This window comes from Nerophis lumbriciformis, linkage group LG09 (assembly GCF_033978685.3).
Source record: "Nerophis lumbriciformis linkage group LG09, RoL_Nlum_v2.1, whole genome shotgun sequence".
Taxonomy (NCBI): Eukaryota; Metazoa; Chordata; class Actinopteri; order Syngnathiformes; family Syngnathidae; genus Nerophis; species Nerophis lumbriciformis.
This window is the reverse complement of record NC_084556.2, coordinates 43,846,792-43,872,801: the sequence shown is the minus strand read 5'-3', so window position 1 is coordinate 43,872,801 and position 26,010 is coordinate 43,846,792. Positions and strand designations below refer to the sequence as shown.

The window sequence follows — 26,010 nt, the reverse complement described above, 5'->3', positions numbered from 1 at the left end:
AACATGTTTCCATACATTACCGCACCGGACTATCAGCCGCAGATATACATGTTGCAAAATAAGATTCTGTAAATGTTTATTAATACCATAACTGTTTCCAAACAGTGCCTGTAACACGGCAGTAAAATGGCTGATCAAACAAAACAGAAGACATCGTCATGCACTGAGGAAGCAAACTATCCAATCAGCTAAACAGACTCAATAACTCCGGTGACGGCCTGGTGAGTTTACTGAGGAATTTGTGAAACTGAAACAATACAAAAAGAATGCCATTGTAAGTTGATAATACTGACACGGACATTCTTAAAGGTTAACACCTTTAAGACCTAATGTAAAACACCTAAAGCCAACGACGTTAGCTTTATTAGCACGTACAAAAATGCATGAAAACACTCCTACAGACATCACACATGGTATAAACGTTGCTTGGGGTGATAAATGAAGAATACATACTAGTAAAAACTCATTGAAAAAAAAGCACTACCAGTAAATGGAAGTGCACTCAAGCTACTGCAGTGAGCAAACTCGTCCAAAAGACTGCGCAAACAATAAAACAAAGTTTCGTTGTATTTGCCTTTTTTATGGGTTTTTTTTGTGAAAACGTTTTATTATGGCCGTCAGCAAAAAGAAATCCATAAATTAGGGTTCAAAGTGTAGAGGCTTATAGTCCGGAATTTAGTAATGTTTAGCATTGTTAATGTAATGTGAGAGTGACATGCAATGACAGGGTGAAATGTAATGAGAGAGTGAAATGTAATAAGAGAGTGACATGCAATGACAGAGTTAAATGTAATGAGAGTGACATGCAATGAGAGAGTGAAATATAATGAGCGAGTGACAAGCAATGAGAGAGTGACATGCAATGAGAGAGTGAAATGTAATGAGAGAGTGGCATGCAATGACAGAGTGAAATGTAATGAGAGAGTGACATGCAATGAGAAATTGGCATGCAATGAGAAATTGACATGCATGAGAGAGTGACATGCAATGAGAGTGTGACATGCAATGAGAGAGTGACATGCAATGAGAGAGTGACATGAAATGAGAGAGTGACATGCAATGAGAGACAGAAATGCAATGAGAGAGTGACATGCAATGAGAGAGTGACATGAAATGAGAGAGTGACATGCAATGAGAGTGACATGCAATGAGAGAGTGACATGCAATGAGAGAGTGACATAAAATGAGAGTGACATGCAATGAGAGAGTGACATGCAATGAGAGACAGAAATGCAATGAGAGAGTGACATGCGATGAGAGAGTGACATGAAATGAGAGAGTGACATGCAATGAGAGTGACATGCAATGAGAGAGTGACATGCAATGAGAGTGACATGAAATGAGAGTGACATGCAATGAGAGTGACATGCAATGAGAGAGTGACACGCAATGAGAGTGACATGCAATGAGAGAGTGACATGCAATGAGTGTTTTTTTTAAATACTTTGTAGAATTGTAGAATACTTGACAATACTTATGAATACTTCAACAGTACTTGGAAATAATTGACAATACTTCTAGAATACTTGACAATACTTTACAATAATTCTTTATTTTATTTTATTCTTAATTATTTACAATACTTTTAGAATATTTCTGAAATACTTCAAAATAGTTCTGGAATACTTGACAATACTTAACAATACTTCTAGAATACTTTACAATACTATTAGAATACTTTACCATACTTCTATAATACCTGACAATACGTGTACACATTATAGAAAATAATACCATAAGATTAAGTTAAAGTTAAAGTTAAAGTACCAATGATTGTCACACACACACTGGGTGTGGTGAAATTTGTCATCTGCATTTAACCCATCCCCTTGTTCACCCCCTGGGAGGTGAGGGGAGCAGTGGGCAGCAGCGGTAGCCGCGCCCGGGAATCTTTTTTGGTGATTGAACCCCCAATTTTAACCCTTGACGCTGAGTACCAAGCAGGGAGGTAATGGGTCCCATTTTTATAGTCTTTGGTATGACTTGGCCGGGGTTTGAACTCACAACCAACCAATCTCAGGGCGGACACTCTAACCCAGGGGTCACCAACCTTTTTGAAACCAAGAGCTACTTCTTGGGTACTGATTAATGCGAAGGGCTACCAGTTTGATACACACTTAAATAAATTGCCAGAAATAGCCAATTTGCTCAATTTACCTTTAACTCTATGTTATTATTAATAATTAATGATATTTATCTTTGTGGAAACACTGATCATCTTAAGGATTTCTCCCAATAAATATATATAGAAACAGATAAACATCAATATGCAACACTTTATTTTTATATTTTCTTTAAGTGCACATTTTTCAAATTGAACATTTTCAAATGATCACTTCTAAGACAGTCTTGTGAAATCACAATATCCCATTTTAACTAGCTAGCCACTAACATGTTTTAACAAATCATGAATTACTTTGCACCTTGTTTGTACAAATAATAACTCATGTAAAATACAAAAGTCAACTCTCAAATTTTTAAATAAATCATGTCACACTTTGAACTGGACACCAAATCTGTTATCTGTTTCTTTGTCAGTTAGTGAAGACCAAGTCTTTAAAATATTTTCTTGGATTTTCAAATTCTATTTGAGTTTTGTCTCTCTTAGAATTACAAATGTCCAGCAAAGCAAGACCAGCTTGCTAGTAAATAAAAAAAAAAAAAAAAAATAGAGACAGCTCACTGGTAAGTGCTGCTATTTGAGATATTTTTAGAACAGGCCAGCGGGCTACTCATCTGGTCCTTACGGGCTACCTGGTGCCCGCGGGCACCGCGTTGGTGACCCTTGCTCTAACCACTAAGCCACTGAGTAGGTTTAGATTTAATCTAAATCTTAGATTTAGATTTATATTCTTCTGCAGTTTGTGGACAATCCCAGAAATGACCCAGAATTAAATCAGATCAATTCTGTGTTCATGTGGCAAAAACAACTAGGGACCAATTCTTTCTTGAAGATATGCTGAGGTTTGTTTTTTTTAATGTGGAAACAAGAAGCCTTCGTTTAGCTGTTAAAAAGAGCATCAAAGATTAAATGTGGTTTTGGTTTTGTGTGCTGGAATGTCAGCACGTCTCCGATCTCGTCTGCAAGAAAAGAACTTCACCACTTCCTTCCAATACATCAAAAAGGATTCCCCTTTGGGCAGCCATAACTACTACATTAGCATAAATAAAAACACATCTCTTTCATTTCTATACTACAACTTGTCACATACAAAAATATCATAGTAAACGTGTTATTACTGACTTCCCAGCAGAACCATTCCCACACTATCGCAGTCAGACTGTGGGACACGTTTCAGTTCACATAGCTGAGACGACATCGGCGTTAGTCCACAAAAGCGGTATTATGAATTGCTTGCATTGACTTGTGACTTTGCCCACAAACATAAGAATAATGTAAGATGACTAAAGATTAGTTTGTTGACATGTTTTAACACCTCAATGAGGTCATTCTGTTCGTGGAAGGAAAAATGAAGGAGTTCACCATCAAAGATCAAAGATGTGTAGGAACTAGTGTACCAATAGTTTGGTACCGGTACCAAAATACATTTCGATACTTTTCGGTACTTTGACACTTTTCTAAATAAAGAGAACCACAAAAAATTGCATAATGGGCTTTATTTTAACAAAAAATCTTAGGGTACATTAAACATATGTTTTTTATTGCAAGTTTGTCCTTACAATAAATACAATAGTGAACATTATAGACAACTTGTCTTTTATTAGTACGGTAAGTAAGCAAACAAAGGCTCCTAATTTAGCTACTGACATATGCAGTAACATATTGTGTCATTTTCCATTCTATTATTTTTTCAAAATTATTAAGTAGGAGTGGTAGAATAATAATTATTCATCTACGTGTTCATTTACTGTTAATATCTGCTTACTTTTTATTTTAACATGTTCTATCTACACTTCTGTTAAAATGTAATAATCACTTATTCTTCTGTTGTTTGGATGCTTTACATTAGTTTTGGATGGTACCACAAATTTGGGTATAAATCCGATACCAAGTCGTTACAGGATCATACATTGGTTATATTCAAAGTCCTCATGTGAACAGGGACATATTTCCTAAGTTTATAAACATAATACAAATGTTGAAAAAACAAAAGAAGATTTTGTGATGCTAAAAAATATCGATGTAATAATTGTAGTATAGACAGGATACACTCGTGTAAATGGTATCATTACAGTGGATGTTAGGTGTAGGGGGTGCGGGGGGGACCGGTACTTTTATATATAGTACCGAATATGATTCATTAGTATCGCGGTACTATACTAGTACCGGTATACCGTACAACCCTTGTAGGAACATATACATTTACTGCGTTGCATTTACTTAAGTGAATACATTGTACTTGTCAGAGTAGCTTTCATGCAACATAGTTTTTACTTTTACTTGAGTATTTTTGTGAAGAAACACGACTTTCACTTTGTTACATTGACATTCATTCCGATCGCTACATTTATTTCTATCATCATTATATTTACTTAAAACCTAATGATTACTGCTTGCAAAGACGTATCTATTTGGCCCGTTGGTGGGACTTCCGTCACTTGACTCTGTTGCATCAATCCAACGTAAGTACTAGTGACTTTTGACTTCCATTCATCAATCAAACAGAGCCTGGCAGTCACATGACCACACTCCAACTACCCAGTGTAAAAAGAGACATGACATCATGACTGTTCGATGTTTACTTACAAACTACGAAGAATAACTTTTTTGTCACCTTGTGTCAGTAGAAATGTTCACGTTTCAGCCTACTGTAATTCCACTTCCAACTACAGAAAACATGTTGCGGTAAGTAGTAGGTGTCGTTAATCTTTTAGCTGTGCATATGCTAACATTTGCTCTGTTATAACTTCATAAGTGACTGTAAAATGTGCATCATTTGTAGTAGATGCTGTGTTATAAAAAAAAAACACGCCCACCAACACAAACACACATATATCTAGATTAGGGCTGCAACAACTAATCGATTAAATCGATTAAAATCGATTATAAAAATAGTTGGCGATTAATTTAGTCATCGATTCGTTGGATCTATGCTATACGCATGCGCAGAGGCAAATTATTATTATTATTATTATTCCATCCATCCATCCATCCATTTTCTACCGCTTATTCCCTTTGGGTTCGCGGGGGGCGCTGGAGCCTATCTCAGCTACAATCGGGCGGAAGGCGGGGTACACCCTGGACAAGTCGCCACCTCATCGCAGGGCCAACACAGATAGACAGACAACATTCACACTCACATTCACACACAAGGGCCAATTTAGTGTTGCCAATCAACTTATCCCCAGGTGCATGTCTTTGGAAGTGGGAGGAAGCCGGAGTACCCAGAGGGAATCCACGCAGTCACGGGGAGAACATGCAAACTCCACACAGAAAGATCCCGAGCCCGAGATTGAACCCAAGACTACTCAGGACTTTCGTATTGTGAGGCAGATGCACTAAACCCTCTCACATCGTGCTGCCCTATTATTATTATTATTTATTTTATTTTTATTTTTTTAATAAACCTTTATTTATAAACTGCAACATGTACAAACAGCTGAGAAACAATAATCAAAAGAAGTATGGTGCCAGTATGCTGTTTTTTTTCCAATAAAATACTGGAAAGGATAGAAATGTAGTTTGTCTCTTGTATCCGATTATTAATCAATTAATCGAAGTAATAATCGAAAGATTAATCGATTATCAAATTAATCGTTAGTTGCAGCCCTAATCTAAATACATAGATAGATAGATAGATAGATAGATAAATAGATAGATAGATAGATAGATAGATAGATACTGCATAAATGCAATATAAGCTTTAATTGATCTTGATTGATTGGTTATTTTGTATGCATGTCATTATTATATCTATCACTAACATGTATCATCTTGATCACCATTTATTATATCTTGATTGTGTGTTTCTCTTGTTCTGCACATATATGTCATTTAGATCACCTTGCTGAATACATTTTGTTCGTCTATTTGTGGAATTGCGTGCCTGCTGTGACTGAAGGAAAAATAAAAGTAGCGTTAGCAGTGAAAAGGTCAGGTGCGTGACTAAAGTCGAAAAATAGTCTCCATGTAAAATCACGCACCTATCTCCCATCACGCTTATTTATTTATTCTGGAATGCCGCAGCTTTGGTTTGCAGCAAGCATCTGAAGAACTGGAATTCAGGGAGTCCAGATATGAATTATTACTTGACAGAAACATCTTACACAGCAAAGTTGTGAACCCATCGCCTATCTTTCTCCATGACGGGAGGAGGAGGTCCGTGATCATCAAAAAGCAGCTGGCAAGATGTTGATTGGACAAACTACTGGATAATGTAAACCAAAAGGTCCTGAAAGGTGAAAGAACCATTTATTTTAACACAAAAGTCTCAAAACAGAAGCATTTGAGAAAGGCGATGATGGAGATATTCATAAAAAATTATTTCATGATCAGCGTGATGATGAGTGTGAAATATTAAAAAAAAAACGTCCATTTCCACCACACACATACAAACACACACACGCACAAACTCCTTGACTTCCTCGCACTCATCCAATCACCAGTCAGGAGACATTCATGGCCTCACAGACGGTTGGAAATGTCCAAAGTGAGAAGGAGGCCAAAGATCCACAATTATTGTCTGCTGTGTGTTTGCTGGTCTCCATCCAGTAACACATTATTGATTAGTTTGGTTGTTTCTGTGTGTCATTGACAGTAATCAATCTACTGTATGCAAACATGCAATATTAAGCTTTGAGACATCAAGGTGACATCAGAGCGTGACTTTGTGTAATTTTGTGACATGGAGACTTTCAGTGCTGGCTTAATGGTTATCATTAGTATTATTATTAACAACAATAATTATAATAATAATAATAATAATAATAATAATGCAATTATAATAATAATCATTTCAGACCTCAGCTAAACTGGAGCCTTAAGAACACACAACATGTTTTCTGGCTGCCTCAAGGAATCCAAAGATTACTCAGAACTGTGTGGGAAACTGAGTTGTTCTATTTTAACATGCAGGTTTAAAGCAATTTGCTTTGTTGACATGCAGTAAAATTAAACCAAAGTGTTTATGTGAAAGGGTTAACAATAATCGGATCTAAAAAAAAGTGATATAGAGTCTGAACAGTTTTTTCATTCCTGCTGCTGTGCATATGTCCAATTAAGCAGCAGAGAAAATGAAACTAAGATCGCAAAGTTTACATATTTAACTGGAACACTGAAGACACACAGTGTGTGAATGTGTGTGTGAATTGGTGAATGTGGAAATAGTGTCAAAGCGCTTTGAGTTCCTTAAATAGGTAGAAAAGTGCTATGCAAATATAACCATTTATTTTTTTAAACACATACCTAGTTGTACAAAGTTAGCAGTTAATATTCATTTCCACAGACTTTGGTGAATATATGCCTGTAGGTACTATAGGTTGTTTTTAGGGATATAATGATATGAAAATGTCATATCATATCCCCAAAATGATCACAGCCATAATTATATAAAATTATCGCAGTATTGTTGAATGAGCTCAAAAAGTACTTATACACACACTGAAATCGTTTGACTTCCTTTTCTTTCTTTCTTTTTTTTCAAACAACTAAAATAAATAGAAACACTGTTAGCAAACCCTTAGTATTGTATCCGTTTTAATGGCTAAGCTTTTGATGTTTTAGATATTGTTTTTTACTGTTGCACTTTAAAATGTATTTTGTGAAGAGTGCATGCATAACATTTTGTATCTATTATTGTTTTTATTTATATATCTGGCGGGTGTTGTGGTGTCCTACTCTGTTTAGCGGTCCTTTAATGCACCGTAAAAAAAATTTTTTTTAAATAAAGCGCTGACTCTTTTCCTCTGAGTATAGAACGACCACTCTGTCCTAAGAGAGCACAGCTTGTAGGTTCAATGTAAACAATTTATTATTTTAGTTGCTCAGACAGTAATGTGTTTGTACAAGTTTAATTTGGGCTATGTCTAAATGGGGAAATATGTCACTGTCTCTTGTTTTCAAGTTAGTCCGTGAAATTTTTAAAGTGCAGTCATCATCACGTTTTTACCGCGAATGTCATTGTAATCGTTTATTGTTACATCCCTAGTTGTTTTGTGACAATTTTGTTATGATAAAATTAGAGATCTCCGATAATATCGGCAGGCCGATATTATCGGCCGATAAATGCGCTAAAATGTAATATCGGAAATTATCGGTATCGTTTTTTTTTTATTTTCGTTATCGTTTTTTTTTTTTGTTTTGTTTTTGTTTTTTGTTTTTTAAATTAAATCAACATAAAAATATTCTGGTTCCTACATTATATATCAATATATATCAATACAGTCTGCAAGGGATACAGTCTGTAAGCACAAATGATTGTGCGTGCTGCTGGTCCACTAATAGTACTAACCTTTAACAGTTAATTTAACTAACTAACTAACTTTTAATTTATTTATCTTATTTTATTTTTATTTATTTTTTAAAAGTACCTTATCTTCACCATACGTGGTTGTCCAAATTAGGCATTATAATGTGTTAATTCCACGACTATATATATCGGTTGATATCGGTATCGGTTGATATCGGTATCGGTAATTAAAGAGTTGGACAATATCGGAATATCGGATATCGTCAAAAAACCATTATCGGACATCCCTAGTTAAAATCTATATTTTTTTAAATACGTTTACAATCACGACGCTAATCTTTGTTAGCCTGTCAATAAGATCGTCCAGTGTATGTTAGCAGTAAAGGGGAATACGAGCCAACCTTCATCCTGCATGGTTGCATTGCTTTATTTCAGTTTACTGTATTGTTGATTCTTACATGTATGTCTACTTCATATGTATATTAATGTACTTTCTTTGTGTGCTTAGTAACTTCCTTCTGGAGACTATCAAACAACAATCTCATGTTTTGTCATTTTAAATTAAAGGACTGTTTACATTTACCAAACTACTGAAATTAATTCCAACATTCATGGAGGCCACAATAATAACTGTAAATAAATCAGGGGTGTAAATATTGCACCATGTACTACATTGTACTCATTAAATAAGCAGAAATGGTAAAATACAGCAAATCTCTATGATGCAACAAGAAAAATAAATGTTGATACTAATAACAAATAATAACCCAGATCTGTCTTCAATTATATGTATAAAATGATTTGCATCATGGACAATTATGCAAATTATATGATGACGTCATTTTATCACACACCCCTGACCGTGCCGTCATTACCACAAATGTGTTGCCAGCCTGTAGGAAACACTGAATACTTTTTCTTAAACTGACTCGTACTTTTTCTGTACTTGATCTATTTCATAATTTATTTCCACATTAGAATTAACTAGAAATAATTATTATTTGTAAAATTGTGATTCCTTCTAAATGGCTGACATGCACACACACACGCACACGCACGCACACACACACACACGTAAACACATTTCTTTTCTCAACACTTTAAAAGTAAAACTTGTTGTCTATCCTCCTACACACATCAGACGGCTGCAGCTAGTGACATCAGACAAGGAACCGTGCAGGGGCAAGGAAATACCAGCCACATTTAGCCGAGCACTAATGGCCGAAGAAGTGTGTATTTTGATGCTAGCAAAACAGACGGCCTGTCAGACTGGAAGTATCGCTCCATCTTTCGCGCTGTGTGACAAAGAGCTTGTCTTAAGAGGATTATCAGCACAAGCTCATCTGCGTCTAAGCACAAGATGCCAAAAGTTCACGAGCACTTAACCAATAGGACGCTTCCTTGTTTTGGTTGAATCCCAAAGTGACAGCTTGCCGTGCATGTCAACGAACACAAGACTAACCTAATCTGCAGCACCTCAACATGCTTGATTCAGCACAGATTAGCAGTCCCAAAACGACTGCACTGCTTGGAGGAGATGCACACTTTAAAACAGATCAATGTTGACTTACTGATCATGCGAATAACTTGCAGTGCTGAATATATGCCTCAAATATTCATATTTTCTTCATGAGGAGCTTGACGTGTGTTTGCTAAGATTTCATGTTTCAAATGAACTAAAATATAATAGCAGTATCAATCAGTCCCTCCACTTTTTTGGGATTGTTGTGAACTAAAATGTCTGAATTTGCAGAAGCTTTTTCAGAAAGTTGCGGAAAAAGTTATTTCTTTCAATAACATTAAATCAATATGTGATTTTTTTTATTTATTTTTTTATCAAAGTTTTAAGTGTTCCTTGCAACATTAACCTAGAAAAAAAGCACAGAATTTCAACAAAAATTGTAAAACAAATACACAGTACTGTTTTACTCGTTTTATACCACATAGACGTAAAAGTAGACTTAGACTTAGACAAACTGTGTTGATCCACAAGGGAAATTGTTCCACACAGTAGCTCAGTTACAAAGGATGGAAAGGATAATGCAGGTATAAAGTAGACTAGAAATGTACCATAGTAGCAAAATAAAATATAACATATACCGTATTTTCCGCACTATAAGGCGCACCTAAAAACCACAAATTTTCTCAAAAGCTGACAGTGCGCCTTATAACCCGGTGCGCTTTATATATGGATAAATATTAAGATTCATTTTCATAAAGTTTAGGTCTCGCAACTACGGTAAACAGCCGCCATCTTTTTTCCCCGTAGAAGAAGCGCGCGGTGCATGCTGGGATATGTGACGTTTCATTTCCATTTGTGTGTTTATGTAAAGACCCCAAAATGGCTCCTATTAAGTGTGTTGTCTGTCTAATTATAAATAATGCAGACGAGGCGTGTTAACTGAGTTCTCAACGTTTACTTACAGCGTGCTCATAACCACATTCTAACTCCCAGCATACAACGCTTCTCAGGGCTACCGCGCATGCTCGTAACTATCGTTGCATGCTGGGTAGTGTAGTTGTTATATTTGCTAGCTCATAACAGCACATTGAGAGACACGCTTACGCGCTTAATTCAATACTCGCCGTCATTCCGGGTGGATTGACAAAAGACCTCCAGCCGCTAGATATTGGTGTCAACAGGGCATTCGAAGCTAGACTGCTAACTGCGTGGGAACAATGGATGACAGAAGGCGAACACACCTTCACTAAGACGAGGAGGCAGCGCCAGACGACGCCAACATCTGCCAGTGGATCGTAAATTTGCCCAACTTTTCACTTCGGACACCGAAGACGAAGGATTTACGAATGAAGAATAACTTCAGAAAGTGAGCGCTATGTTTATTTTGTGTGTTGTGACATTAACGTTCGAGCAACATTATGTTGCTATTGCTCTGCACTATTTTGAATTTTACTATGTTTGTGATTGCACATTTGCGTACATTTTGGGAGTGAACAGAGTTGTTAGAACGCTGGTTTTTAATATATTATTAAAGTTTGACTGACCTATCTGACTGTTTTTTTGACATTCCCTTTAGCGCAGCGTAGGCGCGGCTTATAGTCCGGGGCGGCTTATTGGTGGACAAAGTTATGAAATATGCCATTCATTGAAGGTGCGGCCAATAATCCGGTGCGCCTTATAGTGCGGAAAATACGGTATGTAATATTTACATAATATATACTGACATTTTTCCAAGATGGTGCCGCTGTAGTGGCTGCTGTTGGCAGGAGTTCTGTGCTCTTCTGTCATCCTTTTGTGTTTCCCTCTTGTTTTCATGTGTTATTATATTTTTATTTATTTATTTTTGCCTTTTGCATCGGGACCCTTTGGGACTGTGTGACAAGGGGTGGCACTTTTGTGATTTTTGCGGTGCTTTTTTGTGGACTTCTGGATCTGCCTCCCGGGAGCCTTTTGGCCATGAAGACCAGCTGCTGGGTCTCTGCCACACTAGAGTCCGTTTGGAGAGACTGGAGGAGATGCAGATGAAGAGACAGGGCTGCGGAGCTACCACTGAGCGCCGGGACGGACAGGCTTCACAGCGTCTTGACTGAATGAGCAGGTATCAGACACCTCAGTCTCCTTAGACGCATCCTCGCTCATCCATGCGGACTGGACACTGGCCAAGTTATTGGGCAGCCGAGAGTGGAGTTGGCTCTCTTGGTTGCTTTGTTGGGTCTGCTCCTGTCTCTGGCCATGCCCCCCCCCATTGTTTACCTGTATCTCAGCTGTTTTGTAAGGGGCGCCGGAAGTTGGCAGACCCGTCAGCGATCCTGTTCTGTCTCCCTGTAATTGTTTGTCTGATCTTGAATGGGATTGTGCTGAAAATTTTTATTTCCCCTCGGGGATTAATAAAGTATTTCTGATTTTGATTCTGATTCTGATATATTATATTATTATATTATATTATATTTTTATATAATATATACAATATATAACAAATCCCAATTACCATGTACAATATTACAGTATATGTAACAGCTGCAGCAAAAAAAAAAAAAAAAAAAAAAAAAAGTAGACACTATATGTCATTTATGTTCCAACACATTTACCCCCGCACGTTAAGAACCTTTGTGAACTGTTAAGAGCGATCTATAGTGTTACTTTTTGTTGGTACATAAGAGACAATGAAAGATTTTCATCACACTTCAACATGTCTAACATGTAAACGCTGCCTATTGGCTAGGTCAGCATTGCGAACGAAAATCTGTTCTTATCTTACCTCGGATTAATACAATTTAAATACATATATAAATACATGTAACCTAGGAAGTAAATGTTTACATATGACATTACCCAGAAAACTTAGCACTGTAGAGAGAAACAGAAAGTAGGCTACTTGTGTCATTTGATCAATAAAGAGTTGATATATTGTTGCATGTTGTTTTTCCTGCTTCCTCTACACAAGAAACAAACATGAGTTTTGATTAGACAGTTCACGTGCGCATTTGAGCGCCACTCAGAGACAAATTTGCTTGGCCAGAATGTGGATGGGATGTTGCGGGCATTGGACAAAAGTTGCAAGGCTGCACATTACGTGCGTGTATTCCTACAGGGACACTACAATTGTGAAATGTGAATCTTGCAACAACTCACTATTCAATTAGATTCAGATACTTGGTGTGATATATTCTCACAATATATTTTTAAATTGATAAATCACAATAAAACATTTTTAAACAGGTTACAGGTTGCGAAAGCTCTTCTTTTGGCTGACCTATGATGTATACGTGCAGCAATAACTGCAGTGATGGCCTAAAAATATATGGATGAAATATATATTGCTCAAAAATGTGTGTTATGTTAATATTTTTTGACCAGTGTAGATTTATACAACATATATATATATATATATATATATATATATATATATATATATATATATATATATATATATATATATATATATACATATACATACATATACACGCACACACCCACACAATGTGTGTGTCCAAGTTAAAGGAAACAGCAGACTGTCTTCTTTTAATATATTTATTACAATCTTTGGCAAGCTGGGTAACGTTTGCTGTGGTCTGGAACAACATGGCACACAAACAACTATCTGAAAGTCAGCCAATATTACATACAAATAATATGCAAAACTAAATTATATACAAAGAAGATGAAAGTAAAGGAAATTAAATGAGCTCAAATATACCTACAAATGAGGCATAATGATACAGCTAGCCTAAATAGCATGTTAGCATTGATTAACTTGCAGTCATGCACTGACCAAATATGCCTGATTAGCACTCCACACAAGTCAATAACATCAACAAAGTGCACCTTTGTGCATTCACGCACAGCATAAAACTTTTGATGGAAAAAATTAGACAAAGGAGTGGAAGATTTTACATGTAAACAAACTGTTGCGTCACAGTCCACACTACGGTGAGTTTAAGAACCGCCGAAATTACTAGGACAAAACGATGTTTACCAAATACTCTCTCATCAGTGAAGCATACACACAAACATATTAAACAGTGGGCTTTCTAACAATTGGGAGGGTTTGTGTCATGTTTGTCCCCAAACAAAGAACATACTAAAACAAAAAAAATTATTTCCCACCAATCTTTTTCCATTTTCAATATTTAAAAAAAAAAATGCTCCAGGGACCCACTAGGGCAGCACCAAAGAGCCCCGGGTTGCTGACTCCTCGACTAGACCAACTAACTGGTGTGCATTTTAATTCATTTAAAGCACTTAAAGCATTCAGATGCCTCCAAAACTGTGTGCAAGATCACGCCACAATGCATGAGCCTTGTGTTTTTATTTAACACTACTATCCAACATTGTAAAAACATTTATACGTCAGAAAAGGCAAATATCATCATAGGTCCCCTTTTAGTGCTTTGTGTTGACCATTACCGACACAAGTGGGTGTTTACAGGGTGTGGATGAGCAAATTAGCAGGTGGAGTCCACAGTGTGATTTATTAATAGGAAAATGACGTACACACCCTGAAAACAATTGTGTACATGATTGTATGAATGACACCATTAAAGGGTCTGTGTGTGTGTATGTGTGTGTGTGTGTGTGTGTGTGTGTGTGTGTGTGTGTGTGTGTGTGTGTGTGTGTGTGTGTGTGTGTGTGTGTGTGTGCGTGCGTGTGTGTGTGTTGTGATAGCAGGGATTATGCTAAGTGCTGAGCATCACTGGCGGCAATTTTCACATCTTTGTTGTGCTGTAGAAAAGCTGCTGTGTGGAATAGTGACTCTCTGTCGCACTGACGATGCTTTAGTGAGCCACACACACACACACACACACACACACACACACACACACACACACACACACACACACACACACACACACACACCAGTCATGGCTATTGGTACAAAGACCTTTTGACGTCCAGAAGGAGGAGGGGGTGTGGCCTGTGTTCATCTTAATGCAGGCTGCGTTTTTCACTGCAGCAGCCCCTCCTCCCCTCACTGCTGCCTCTCTCATTCATTGTGGAATGGTGGTCCAAAACTGTGTATGTGTGTATGTTTGTGTGCCTGCGTGTGCGTAACATTTATTGTGTGCATGCTTTCTGATGTTGTGAGCTGACGTCTGATGAATTGACATGAGGATGTACGACTCAGGATTAGGAAGATGCTACTGAATACACGCCAAGCAAACATTTTATTTCAACGTAGTGCTTCACGTAGCTGACTCGCACTAACAATTACTCGCATCAAATGTACAATTCGTCATTTCAAGACCACACAGAAACGCTTATCGTTTAAGTAAAACACACATTTAGGCAAATCCCTGTGCACTGTTGAGAAATATTTGTATATTTCGCTTGCCCCGCAGCTTGGAGAGAATGATAAAGTCATGATGGACAATCAATACACAATATGTCCAATCCCTGCAGAGTTCAGGTGTCAAGTATGAGCAAGCCACGCCCACTTTTAACCCAATGAACAATCCATCACACAACATGACAACAATTTATCAGAACGTGTCAAACATATATTACACAAGAAATTATAATAATTACAGACGTCACCATATTGTACGTATCTCGATACTTGAGTCGCGATACAATCGGATAAAATAGGATACGGTACTGGGATTGTGCAATATATTGCAATATTCTACATAGTTCAATGATAATATCCATCCATCCATCCATTTTCAACCGCTTATTCCCTTTGGGGTCACGGGGGGCGCTGGAGCCTATCTTAGGTACAATCGGGCGGGAGGCGGGGTACACCCTGGACAAGACGCCACCTCCACCTCATCACAGGGCCAACACAGACAGACAACATTCACACTCACATTCACACACTAGGGCCAATTTAGTGTTGCTAATCAACCTATCCCTAGTTCAATGATAATAAAATAAAATGAAAATGAAAAATTATGATAAATGTAAAATGTAGTTAGTATACAAGTTGTACATACACTATATGACAGGAATATTTCATTGGACAGACAAAATACGAAACCATTTAAATGATCCATTCCTATTTGCCTAGTGGTTAGAGTGTCCGCCCTGAGATCGGTAGGTTGTGAGTTCAAACCCCGGCCGAGTCATACCAAAGACTAAAAAAATGGGACCCATTACTTGGCACTCAGCATCAAGGGCTGGAATTGGGGGTTAAATCACCAAAAATGATTCCCGGGCACGGCCACCACTGCTGCCCACTGCTCCCCTCACCTCCCAGGGGGTGAACAAGGGGATGGGTCAAATGCAGAGGACAAATGTCACCAAACCTATTGTGTGTGTGACAATAATTGGTACTTTAACTTTTTAACTTTATTGTAATTGTATTATATTGACACTTAAATGTAAAAAAATAAATTTTAAAATCCTCTACTTTTTAACTGCCAATGCCATCTTCTTGTACTGCCTTGCTCACTAAACCTGCACAGCGAGGTAGTAGTGCAGAAATCATCCTCGCGTTACAATCGGCCCAAAACAGATAAAAATGTACAAATATAAAGTTCAATATTTTGTATATCTATTTAATTATTTAAAATAATCAATATAATATTAAATAGGAAAATATTGCTATATATTGCCTTATTTACATTTTCCCTACCTCCATACAGTATATGAAATATGTTCATTTTCAGCTGTCGGGCTGCATGGTGGCACAGTTGTTAGAGGCGAGAAGGTCCTGGGTTCGATTCCCGAGCTAGGGATCTTTCCGTGTGGAGTTAGCACGACTGTGTGGCTTCTCTAGCACCTGGGGATAGGCTGATTGGCAACACTAAATTGGCCCTGGTCTGTGAATGGGAGCGTGAATGTTGCCTGTCTATCTGTGTTGGCCCTGCTATGACGTGACGACTTGTCCGGGGTTCCAGCACAACCCGACCCCGAGAGGTACAAGCGATAGAAAATGGATCGATCAGCTGTCCCAATCACTAAGACGAATATAAACCATCTACTATTAACGTATTCTGCTCAGAGGCCTTGTGGTTAGAGTGTCCGCCCTGGCCGAGTCATACCAAAACCTATAAAAAAAAATGGGACCCATTGCCTCCCTGCTTGGCACTCCGCATCAAGGGTTGTAATTGGGGGTTGAATCACCAAACATGATTCCTGAGCGCGGCCACCGCTGCTGCTCACTGCTCCCCTCACCTCCCAGGGGGTGGAACAAGGGGATGGGTCAAATGCAGAGAGTCATCTCACCACACCTAGTGTGTGTGTGACTATCAGTGGTACTTTAGCTTTAACCAAGCCAATAAGCACCAATACAAACTATATTGCACTTACAATACTGCAGCAAAATTTGCAATTGATAGAAAATAATGACTTGAATGTAACATAAGTGCAAATGTATTTTTCTGATGACTGTCCAATATCTAATAATATATGATGTAATGTGTATTATAATAAGCATCTTTACTGGCAGCACTGAAGAGGATGAACAACAGCAAAGTAAAGCAAGGTGACAATATTGATGACCACTAACATGTTCTTCCCGTCATTGATTAGCATCATGATCGATCAATGATTATCTGCTGCTGTTATCACAGGAAACATTTGGACTGATATGAAATGTTGATGAAATCAGCACACAGCAAATATCGCAATGAAGCAATCCTATTGTTCCCGTGTGAGCGGATAAATAGGTGCATGTCCACTACAATGGACACACGCCACAGTGGACAATCATGTCAATCAAATAAATAAAGACACTACAAGCATGTTTGCGTGGGAAATAAACGTGTCTTACCGGTCACGGTGCATCTGTCCATGTAATTGAGGACGTTTCCGAAACTGAGGATCCCGGCAGCGGCAGCCGGTGAACGGCACCGGAGCAGCGCGGCGCGAAATTTGTGTCCGGGTTTGCAGACTTGAAGGTCCTGGTTGGCTTTGAGCTGCGGGTTCATGCTGCCCGACAGCGTCCGAACCTCGTCCGAACCGCCGCAGGCTTCCAGCTGGCATCCGTCGCCGTCCACGCACATGTTCTATTGTGACAGCGGGACCGCCCAGTGAATGGGAATGATGACTAGTATGTAATAAAAGACAGGTTATTAGTCTTCTCGCTGTCCTGCGGGATGACTTGTGCGTGAATTCATGTTTGGGTCGCCAGTGGGCAGAAGGACCAGAGCTTCTTTCGCACTTCTTTTTCCTCCTGTCAAGTAGGCGAGCGCAAAGGGGCGCGGTCAGGCGCTCTAGACCACGCCCACTGAAGTCCTGCGGCCAATCAGAGAAGCACACCTGATTAGGCTGCAGATGCTGGGGAAAACTAGCAGAAGATAAGAAGTGGGTGTGACTGCACTTAATACTACTGTTAGTATTACTACGAGTACTATTTGTTCTTCTACGTCACATTTTATTGTTTATTTTTTTAAATACACTTTAGTGTGTCTATGACAGTGGTTTTCAACAGAAATGTTTGGCTGATTAGACTTTTTTTTAAATATGTTTAAAAAAATAATTGTAAATATTTGTGTTTTTCATAATACATATTATCAGTAGGGCAGCAAGGTGGCACAGGGTTTAGTGCATGTGCTTCACAATACGAAGGTCCTGAGTAGTCCTGAGTTCAAACCCGGGCTCGGGATCTTTCTGTGTGGAGTTTGCATGTTCTCCCCGTGACTGCGGTGGGTTCCCTCCGGGTACTCCGGCTTCCTCCCACCTCCAAAGACATGCACCTGGGGATAGGTTGATTGGCAACACTAAATTGGCCCTCGTGTGTGAATGTGAGTGTGAATGTTGTCTGTCTATCTGTGTTGGCCCTGTGATGAGGTGGCGACTTGTCCAGGGTGTACGCCGCCTTCCGCCCGAATGCAGCTGAGATAGGCTCCAGCACCCCCCGGCCACCCCAAAAGGGACAAGCGGTAGAAAATGGATGGATGGATGGATGGATATTATCAGTAGTGAACAGATCAAATGTTATGTTAACTAGAGCAATCAAAAATAATGTGATTATACACAAAAATTGATCGCATTAATCATGTATAAGGGCCGACTAATCACACAATTTATTCTGAGTTTAGACAACATACCATACCATACCAACTTTATTTGTAAAACCCTTTAAAAACAACCACAGTTGAAGAACAAAGGGCTGTACACCACAAAGAAATACGGGTAAAGGACAGACTAAAAAATAACATTTAAAACAGAGGTAAAATACACATAGAAAGAGCAAATACAAATTATCTTAAGAGCAATTTGTTGGATAAAAAGCAGTTAAAAAGTTTAAAAACGGTTTAAACAGTTCAAAGTCTCATGCTGGGTTAAACGTCCATCCATCCAGCCATCCATCCATCCATCCATTTTCTACCGCTTGTCCCTTTCGGGGTCGTGGGGGGTGCTGGAGCCTATCCCAGCTGCATTCGGGCGGAAGGCGGGGTACACCCTGGACAAGTCGCCACCTCATCACAGGGCCAACACAGATAGACAGACAACATTCACACTCACATTCACACACTAGGGCCAATTTAGTGTTGCCAATCAACCTATCCCCATGTGCATGTCTTTGGCGGGGGGAGGAAGCCGGAGTACCCGGAGGGAACACACGCAGTCACGGGGAGAACATGCAAACTCCACAAAGAAAAATCCCGAGCCTGGGATTGAACTCATGACCTTCGTATTGTGAGGCACATGCACTAACCCTGTGCCACTCTAAAAGCCTGTGAGTAAAAATAGGTTTTTAAGAAGGGTCTTAAAAGTAGCCAAAGAAGGGGTCTGGCTCACATGGAGAGGTAGATCGTTCCAGAGTTTGGGAAACGCAAACAGAGAAGGCCCTGTCCCCTCTGAGCTTGCGCTTTGATTCGGGTACCTCCAGGAGCAGCTGATCAGCTGACCTGAGGGACCGGGTGGGGGCATAGAGGTGGAGCAGCTCAGAGAGGTAAGGTGGGGCAAGACCATGTAAGGATTTAAAAACGAGTAAAATAATTTTTAAATGGACTCTAAAGAGCTCCTTTACCTTAACCGTGGACGGTTACCTGTAAGGTGTATTGTTATCAGTGATCAGGTCAATAATATGTCAGCGCAAAGATTAGTGAGGAGACTCAGACTGTTGTGCATACTGACTCATTTCTGTTGCATTGAGACTATTACATTACAGTAAATTCACTTTTTATTTAACTGTACAGACATGATGTCTCTTGGCACTCAGCAGTGGGACATAGAAGTAAATGGATTATACAAAACCCAAAACCAGTGAAGTTTGCACGTTGTTTAATTCGTAATTAAAAACAGAATACAATGATTTGCAAATCCTTTTCAACTTATATTCAATTGAATAAGCTGCAAAGACAAGATATTTAATGTTCGAACTGAGAAACGTATTTTTTGTTTGCAAATAATCATTAACTGAGAATTTAATGGCAGCAACACGTTGCAAAAAAGTTGGCACAAAGCCATTTTTACCACTGTGTTACATGGCCTTTCTTTTTAACAGCACTCATACCTTGGGCACTAAAACACCTCCATACCATCCCAGATGCTGGCGTTTGAACTTTGCGCTTAAAACAATCCGGATGGTTCTTTTCCTCTTTGTTCCGGAGGACGTGGCGTCCACAGTTTCCAAAAACACTTTGAAATGTGGACTGGTCAGACCACAGAACACGTTTCCACTTTGCATCAGTCCATCTTAGATGAGCTCGGCCCAGCCAAGTCGATGGCGTTTCTGGGTAATGTTGATAAATGGCTTTTTGGCTTTGCATGATAGAGTTTTAACTTGCACTTACAGATTTAGCGACAAACTGTAGTTACTGACAGTGGTTTTCTGAAGTGTTCCTGAGCCCATGTGGTGATATCATTTACACACTGATGTCGCTTGTTGATGCAGTTCAGCCTGAGGGATCGAAGGTCACGGGCTTAGCTGCTTACGTGCAGTGATTTCTCAAGATTCTCTGAACCCTTTGATGATATTACGGGCCGTGGATGGTGAAATCCCTAAATTCCTTGCAATAGCTGGTTGAGAAAGGTTTTTCTTAAACTGTTCAACAATTTGCTCACGCATGTGTTGACAAAGTGGTGACCCTCACCGCATCCTTGTTTGTGAATGACTGAGCATTTCATGGAAGCTGCTTTTATACCCAATCATGGCACCCACCTGTTCCCAATTAGCCTGCTCACCTATGGGATGTTCCAAATAAGTGTTTGATGAGCATTCCTCAACATTCTCAGTCTTTTTGCCACTCGTGCCTTTTTTTTAAACATGCTGCATGGTAAAAAAATACTGTAAAAATACAAAAAAAAATTACAGTTATATACTGTTCTTCTTAAATGCAGTTAAGTACTGTAAATTTTGTTGCATTTATAAAAAATATCGACCAGCAGTAAGTTACTGTAACTGTAACTGTAACTGTACAGTATAATTCAGTATTTTTCATACTTGTTTCTTGGGTCCGCCCACAATTCGTCCAACCGATCTTCATTTCACCTGGCCGCCGCAGCTAAATCCATCCTACTGCATGGTGTGTTTTTGATAACAAGGTAAGAGTCACTTGTACCTTGATGTGTCATTTTCTGTTTGAATTGCTTTATATATATATATAAAGTCCGAAATGACATAGCGTCACAGTCAGCATCACAGACACTATCGTTGACCACATGTACCGTCGCATGCTAGCGAGCTAAGTTTTCTTCATTTTTGTCATAGTGATCATAATGTCATAGTCATCTCAAAAAGATGATAACTTGCAACATATGTGCTACGACTTGCAGCAATGTATTTGCGTATGTTAGACACATGCGAAGTAATAGTTGTATGCCTAATGCATCGTTTATGTGTGCTTTCCCTAAATGCACAAGAGTTTTCTCCAACTTCTCAGCCTTCAAAACTCACAGCCGTCGTCATAAATATGGCAAGAGTAGGACTGATCTGTATAGCACAGAAGGTTTACCTTGTAATATTGTCTCATGTAGCGCGAATTGCGATGATATACGGGGCCTTCTCCTGCATTTGAAAAGTCATATTACCGAAGGTAGGACAGTTACCTTCCCCTTCAGTCAATGTGAAAAAAGATTTACAGTCAAGTCTACTTTCACATCGCACGTGTCAAGGAAGCACTACGGCTACACTGAACGAAGTTTGACTTGCTCACTAGCAAATCCAAGTCACAATGCTTTGCTCTGATTACGGGGTACTTGAATTAAAAAAATGTTCACAGCACTAAAAAAAGGTTGAGAACCACTGTCCTGAGGCAGTGGTTCTCAACCTTTTTTTCAGTGATGTACCCCCTGTGAACATTTTTTTTAATTCAAGTACCCCTTAATCAGAGCAAAGCATTTTTGGTTGAAAAAAAGAGATAAAGAAGTAAAATACAGCACTGTCATCAGTTTCTGATTTATTAAATTGTATAACAGCGCAAAATATTGCTGATTTGTAGTGGTCTTTCTTGAACTATTTGGAAAAATATATATAAAAATAACTAAAAACTTGTTGAAAAATAAACAAGTGATTCAATTATAAATAAAGATTTCTACACATAGAAGTAATCAACTTAAAGTGCCCTCTTTGGGGATTGTATTAGAGTTCCATCTGGATTCATGAACTTCATTCTCAACATTTCTTCACAAAAAAAGAAATCTTTAACATCAATATTTATGGAACATGTCCACATGTCTCAGCTGCATTACTGCTACGCTTTAACCAAGCCTCCATTGTTTTCTGCATGGATAGTTGATTGACAGTTGGTGCTGTGTGGCACCGCCAGGTAGGGTCAAACCATCATGGCATAGGGGAAACTCTGGGTTTATGGTAATGAATGGAATAGCCTACTTGATTAGATGTTCAGTTTATGAACTTACATTCATATTTTGTCGAAGTATCCATCCATCCATTTTCTACCGCTGATTCCCTTTGGGGTCGCGGGGGGGCGCTGGAGCCTATCTCACTACAATCGGGCAGAAGGCAGGGTACACCCTGGACAAGTCGCCACCTCATCGCAGGGCCAACACAGATAGACAGACAACATTCACACTCACATCCACACACTACGGCCAATTTAGTGTTGCCAATCAACTTATCCCCAGGTGCATGTCTTTGGAGGTGGGAGGAAGCCGGAGTACCCGGAGGGAACCCACGCAGTCACGGGGAGAACATGCAAACTCCACACAGAAAGATCCCGAGCCCGGGATTGAACCCAAGACTACTCAGGACCTCCGTATTGTGAGGCAGATGCACTAACCCCTCTGCCACCGTGAAGCCCTTGTTGAAGTATTATTCAATAAATATATTTATAAAGGATTTTTGAATTGTTGCTATTTTTAGAATATTTTTAAAAGATCTAACGTACCCCTTGGCATACCTTCAAGTACCCCCAGGGGTACGCGTACCCCCATTTGAGAACCACTGCCTTAGGAGACTACATGTAAACAGAGTAAAGAGAGAGCGAGTGAGGTGGCCGTTCCAAATACCTTTAAAATGCTACCCATATTGGATACTGTTTAGGAACATAAACTGCATTTCTTGACTGTACCAGTTGCTGGTGACAAAGTCACAATAAAACGTTGGATGATCAGCATGGAAGGTGATGTCATCTGCGAAGGCGTCCAACCTAGCTTCATCTCAGGGCTTGCTGCCCTTCTTGTCACCTACTATGTGTTCAACTTGGAATACCAAGAGGAAGGTGCTCGGACATTGGAATTTGTTCAAAGGTAAATCCTCTTGATACTGTTAAATACTGTTAGGATATTTTGTCCCTTTTCTCACCTCTGTTCAGGAATTTGACTTGTCATTTCCCCAAGTTTGTGCCTTAAATCAATGACTCTTCTGTTCCTTTGTGGACCTTCTTATTAGGGACCGAAGCACCAGTTTGATTCTAGGATACAGAGAAGGTAGGTAATGTGCAGGTAAAGATATGTTGAATGGGTAAAGGCAGGAAACACCAGCTAGACTCCAGGATACAGAGAAGGTAGGTAATGTGCAGGTAAAGATATGTTGAATGGGTAAAGGCAGAAAGCACCAGCGTGACCACACTATGCAGAGAAGGTAGGTAATATGCAGGTAAAGATATGTTGAATGGGTAAAGGCAGGAAGCACCAGTGTGACCCCAGGATGCAGAGAAGATAGGTAATGAGCAGGTAACGATATGTTAAATGGGTGAAAGCAGGAAACATCAGCGTAAATACACGGTCCCGTAGATGGAGAGAAAACACATAAATAGAGAGAGGGATTGGGGAGGCTTTAGCATTGTCTTCCTCTCTGAATTTGTCTTAATGGGTTTTAGAGCATTCACTCATCTACAGCTGTGGTTATGGTATAGGCTCACATATATCCTAAAATTGATATGAATATTTATGCAGTGCATATTCCTAAATTAACAATGTGAGGGGAGTTCTGTATCGACTGCAAGTAATCTTCAATCACAACAGAATATCTAATATGCTTTCTCTCTTTTTTAGGGGATTCATTGGCGTTAACCCTGGAGGGGAACAAAGGCCAGCCAGGGAAAGGTGGTGTCCAAGAAGACCGGGAAGCTGGTCCAGAAAAAGGCAGCAACTGTAAATCCTCACGTAGCCACCCTTATAAAACATCTCACAGACTCTGAGTGGGGCTTTATGTAGCCGACAACTAAACACTGGACTCGTGTTCAGTTATTTGTCTCCAGTTTGAAATTAAGTTGACATGTTCTAAATGTTAAAATGCTTTACTGAAAATAAGAAGAATGCACTAAATGTACATTGAATGTATTTGATGCGCTTTAAAATAATTGGTTAATAAAAGCATAAACTTGCAAGGCCATTTCTCCAGTCATTTTTATGCCAGCAGATTGCAGGTTTTTTTTTTTTGAAAAATTAAAAGTTCAACTCATTAACTTCAAGTGGCATTATACTGTAAAGCTCAGTCTATAGTGCTTACAATTATTTTACTGTAATTAACTGTTAATGGATATTACAGTAGATACACTAAAATAACAGTGTAATGCCGCTAAACAGATGACAGTATTATGCTGTGAAGCGTATTTTTGATACAGCACAGTACTGTGATACCTTTTACAGTAATAAACTGTAGTGATAAATCACAGTATGTGTGCTGTAGAAAAACAGTTTTATACTGGAACCATTAGCTGCCAGTAGGTTACTGTATTTAAACGGTGAAAATTCTTACAGTGCAGGCATCAAATTCCAAATGAGCTAATATTTGCAAAAAATAACGAACATTCGGACGTTAAATATCTTGTCTTTGCAGTCTATTCAATTGAATATAGGTTGAAAAGGATTAGAAAATCATTGTATTCTGTTTTTATTTACAATTTACGCAACGTGCCAACTTCACTGGTTTTGGGGTTTGTACTTGCATAGCGCAGTTCCACCGTCAAACTACCCAAAGGGATTTGACACTCTTATCACATTCACTTACTGATGACACAGCAACAGCATCCTGCTCAAGGGTACCTTAACGTGGTCACAGGGGCACTGGGGATTGAACACGCAACTGTCGGGTTGGGGGCCAACCACTCTACCACTCTGAGCCATGTGGGAATGAACATTAAATGAATAAGAAGCTCACAGAGAATAACACAACCACAAATATTAGCTGTAAATTTGTTATCTACAATATATTTTTGGACTATCATGATAATCAAATATTTGGGGTCTGATCCACTAAGAGCCAAATAACAGGTACTAAATAGTGTGTAGAAAGTATGCAATTGTGTAGGCGTGTTGTAGGTGATCTACTAAGACTATGGACTTTTTTTTTTTTTTTTTAATATTTAGGTCTTAATTATGGAAACGGCAGACGTGGAGCAAAGTCCAAAAGCTCCAAACACAAAAAGTATCCAAAAAAACACAAACACCAAAAAAGAAATTCTCCAACTACATAAACGCTGCAGGTTAAAAAACAAATGCAGAAAAAAAAGCTGTAACTTCACAGAAAGGTTAGTCAGACCTTATGGAGAAATGTTTTTAAAAATGCGAGCAGGATGTCCAGAAGAAAGTTGGTGTAATAATAATGCACGTTTGTATTTAAATACTTGTCTGTAAACATCAGTTGCTCTATAATACTGTCAAATATTATGTCTTACGTGTGGTGATCTGTCTGACTTGTGTTTGTTTCCTTAGTTTCTGTAGGTGTTCCTGTCCAGCGCTCTTATTTTTTGTTCCACTTCCTGGTGACACTATTTGCCACCACTTCCCTGGTCTGAGCACTGGCACCCTCACCTGTTTCCTGGTTGCCAATCAGGTTGTTTTATATACCAACCCTATCCTCTGGACTGGTCCTGGATCATT

At 38.9% G+C, this 26,010-nt stretch overlaps 1 protein-coding gene across 1 annotated transcript in view; it reads right to left on the bottom strand.

Annotated features, from left to right (window-relative positions):
- The window catches only part of spns2 (SPNS lysolipid transporter 2, sphingosine-1-phosphate), a 135,343-nt gene extending 117,421 nt beyond the window's left edge, over positions 1–17,922 (bottom strand). Inside the window, exon 1 of the mRNA XM_061963116.1 lies at positions 17,546–17,922. Within this exon, the coding sequence (XP_061819100.1) occupies positions 17,546–17,777 (232 nt within the window). The 5' untranslated portion in view covers positions 17,778–17,922. The remainder of the gene's footprint in view (positions 1–17,545) is intronic.
- Positions 17,923–26,010: the final 8,088 nt, after the last annotated feature.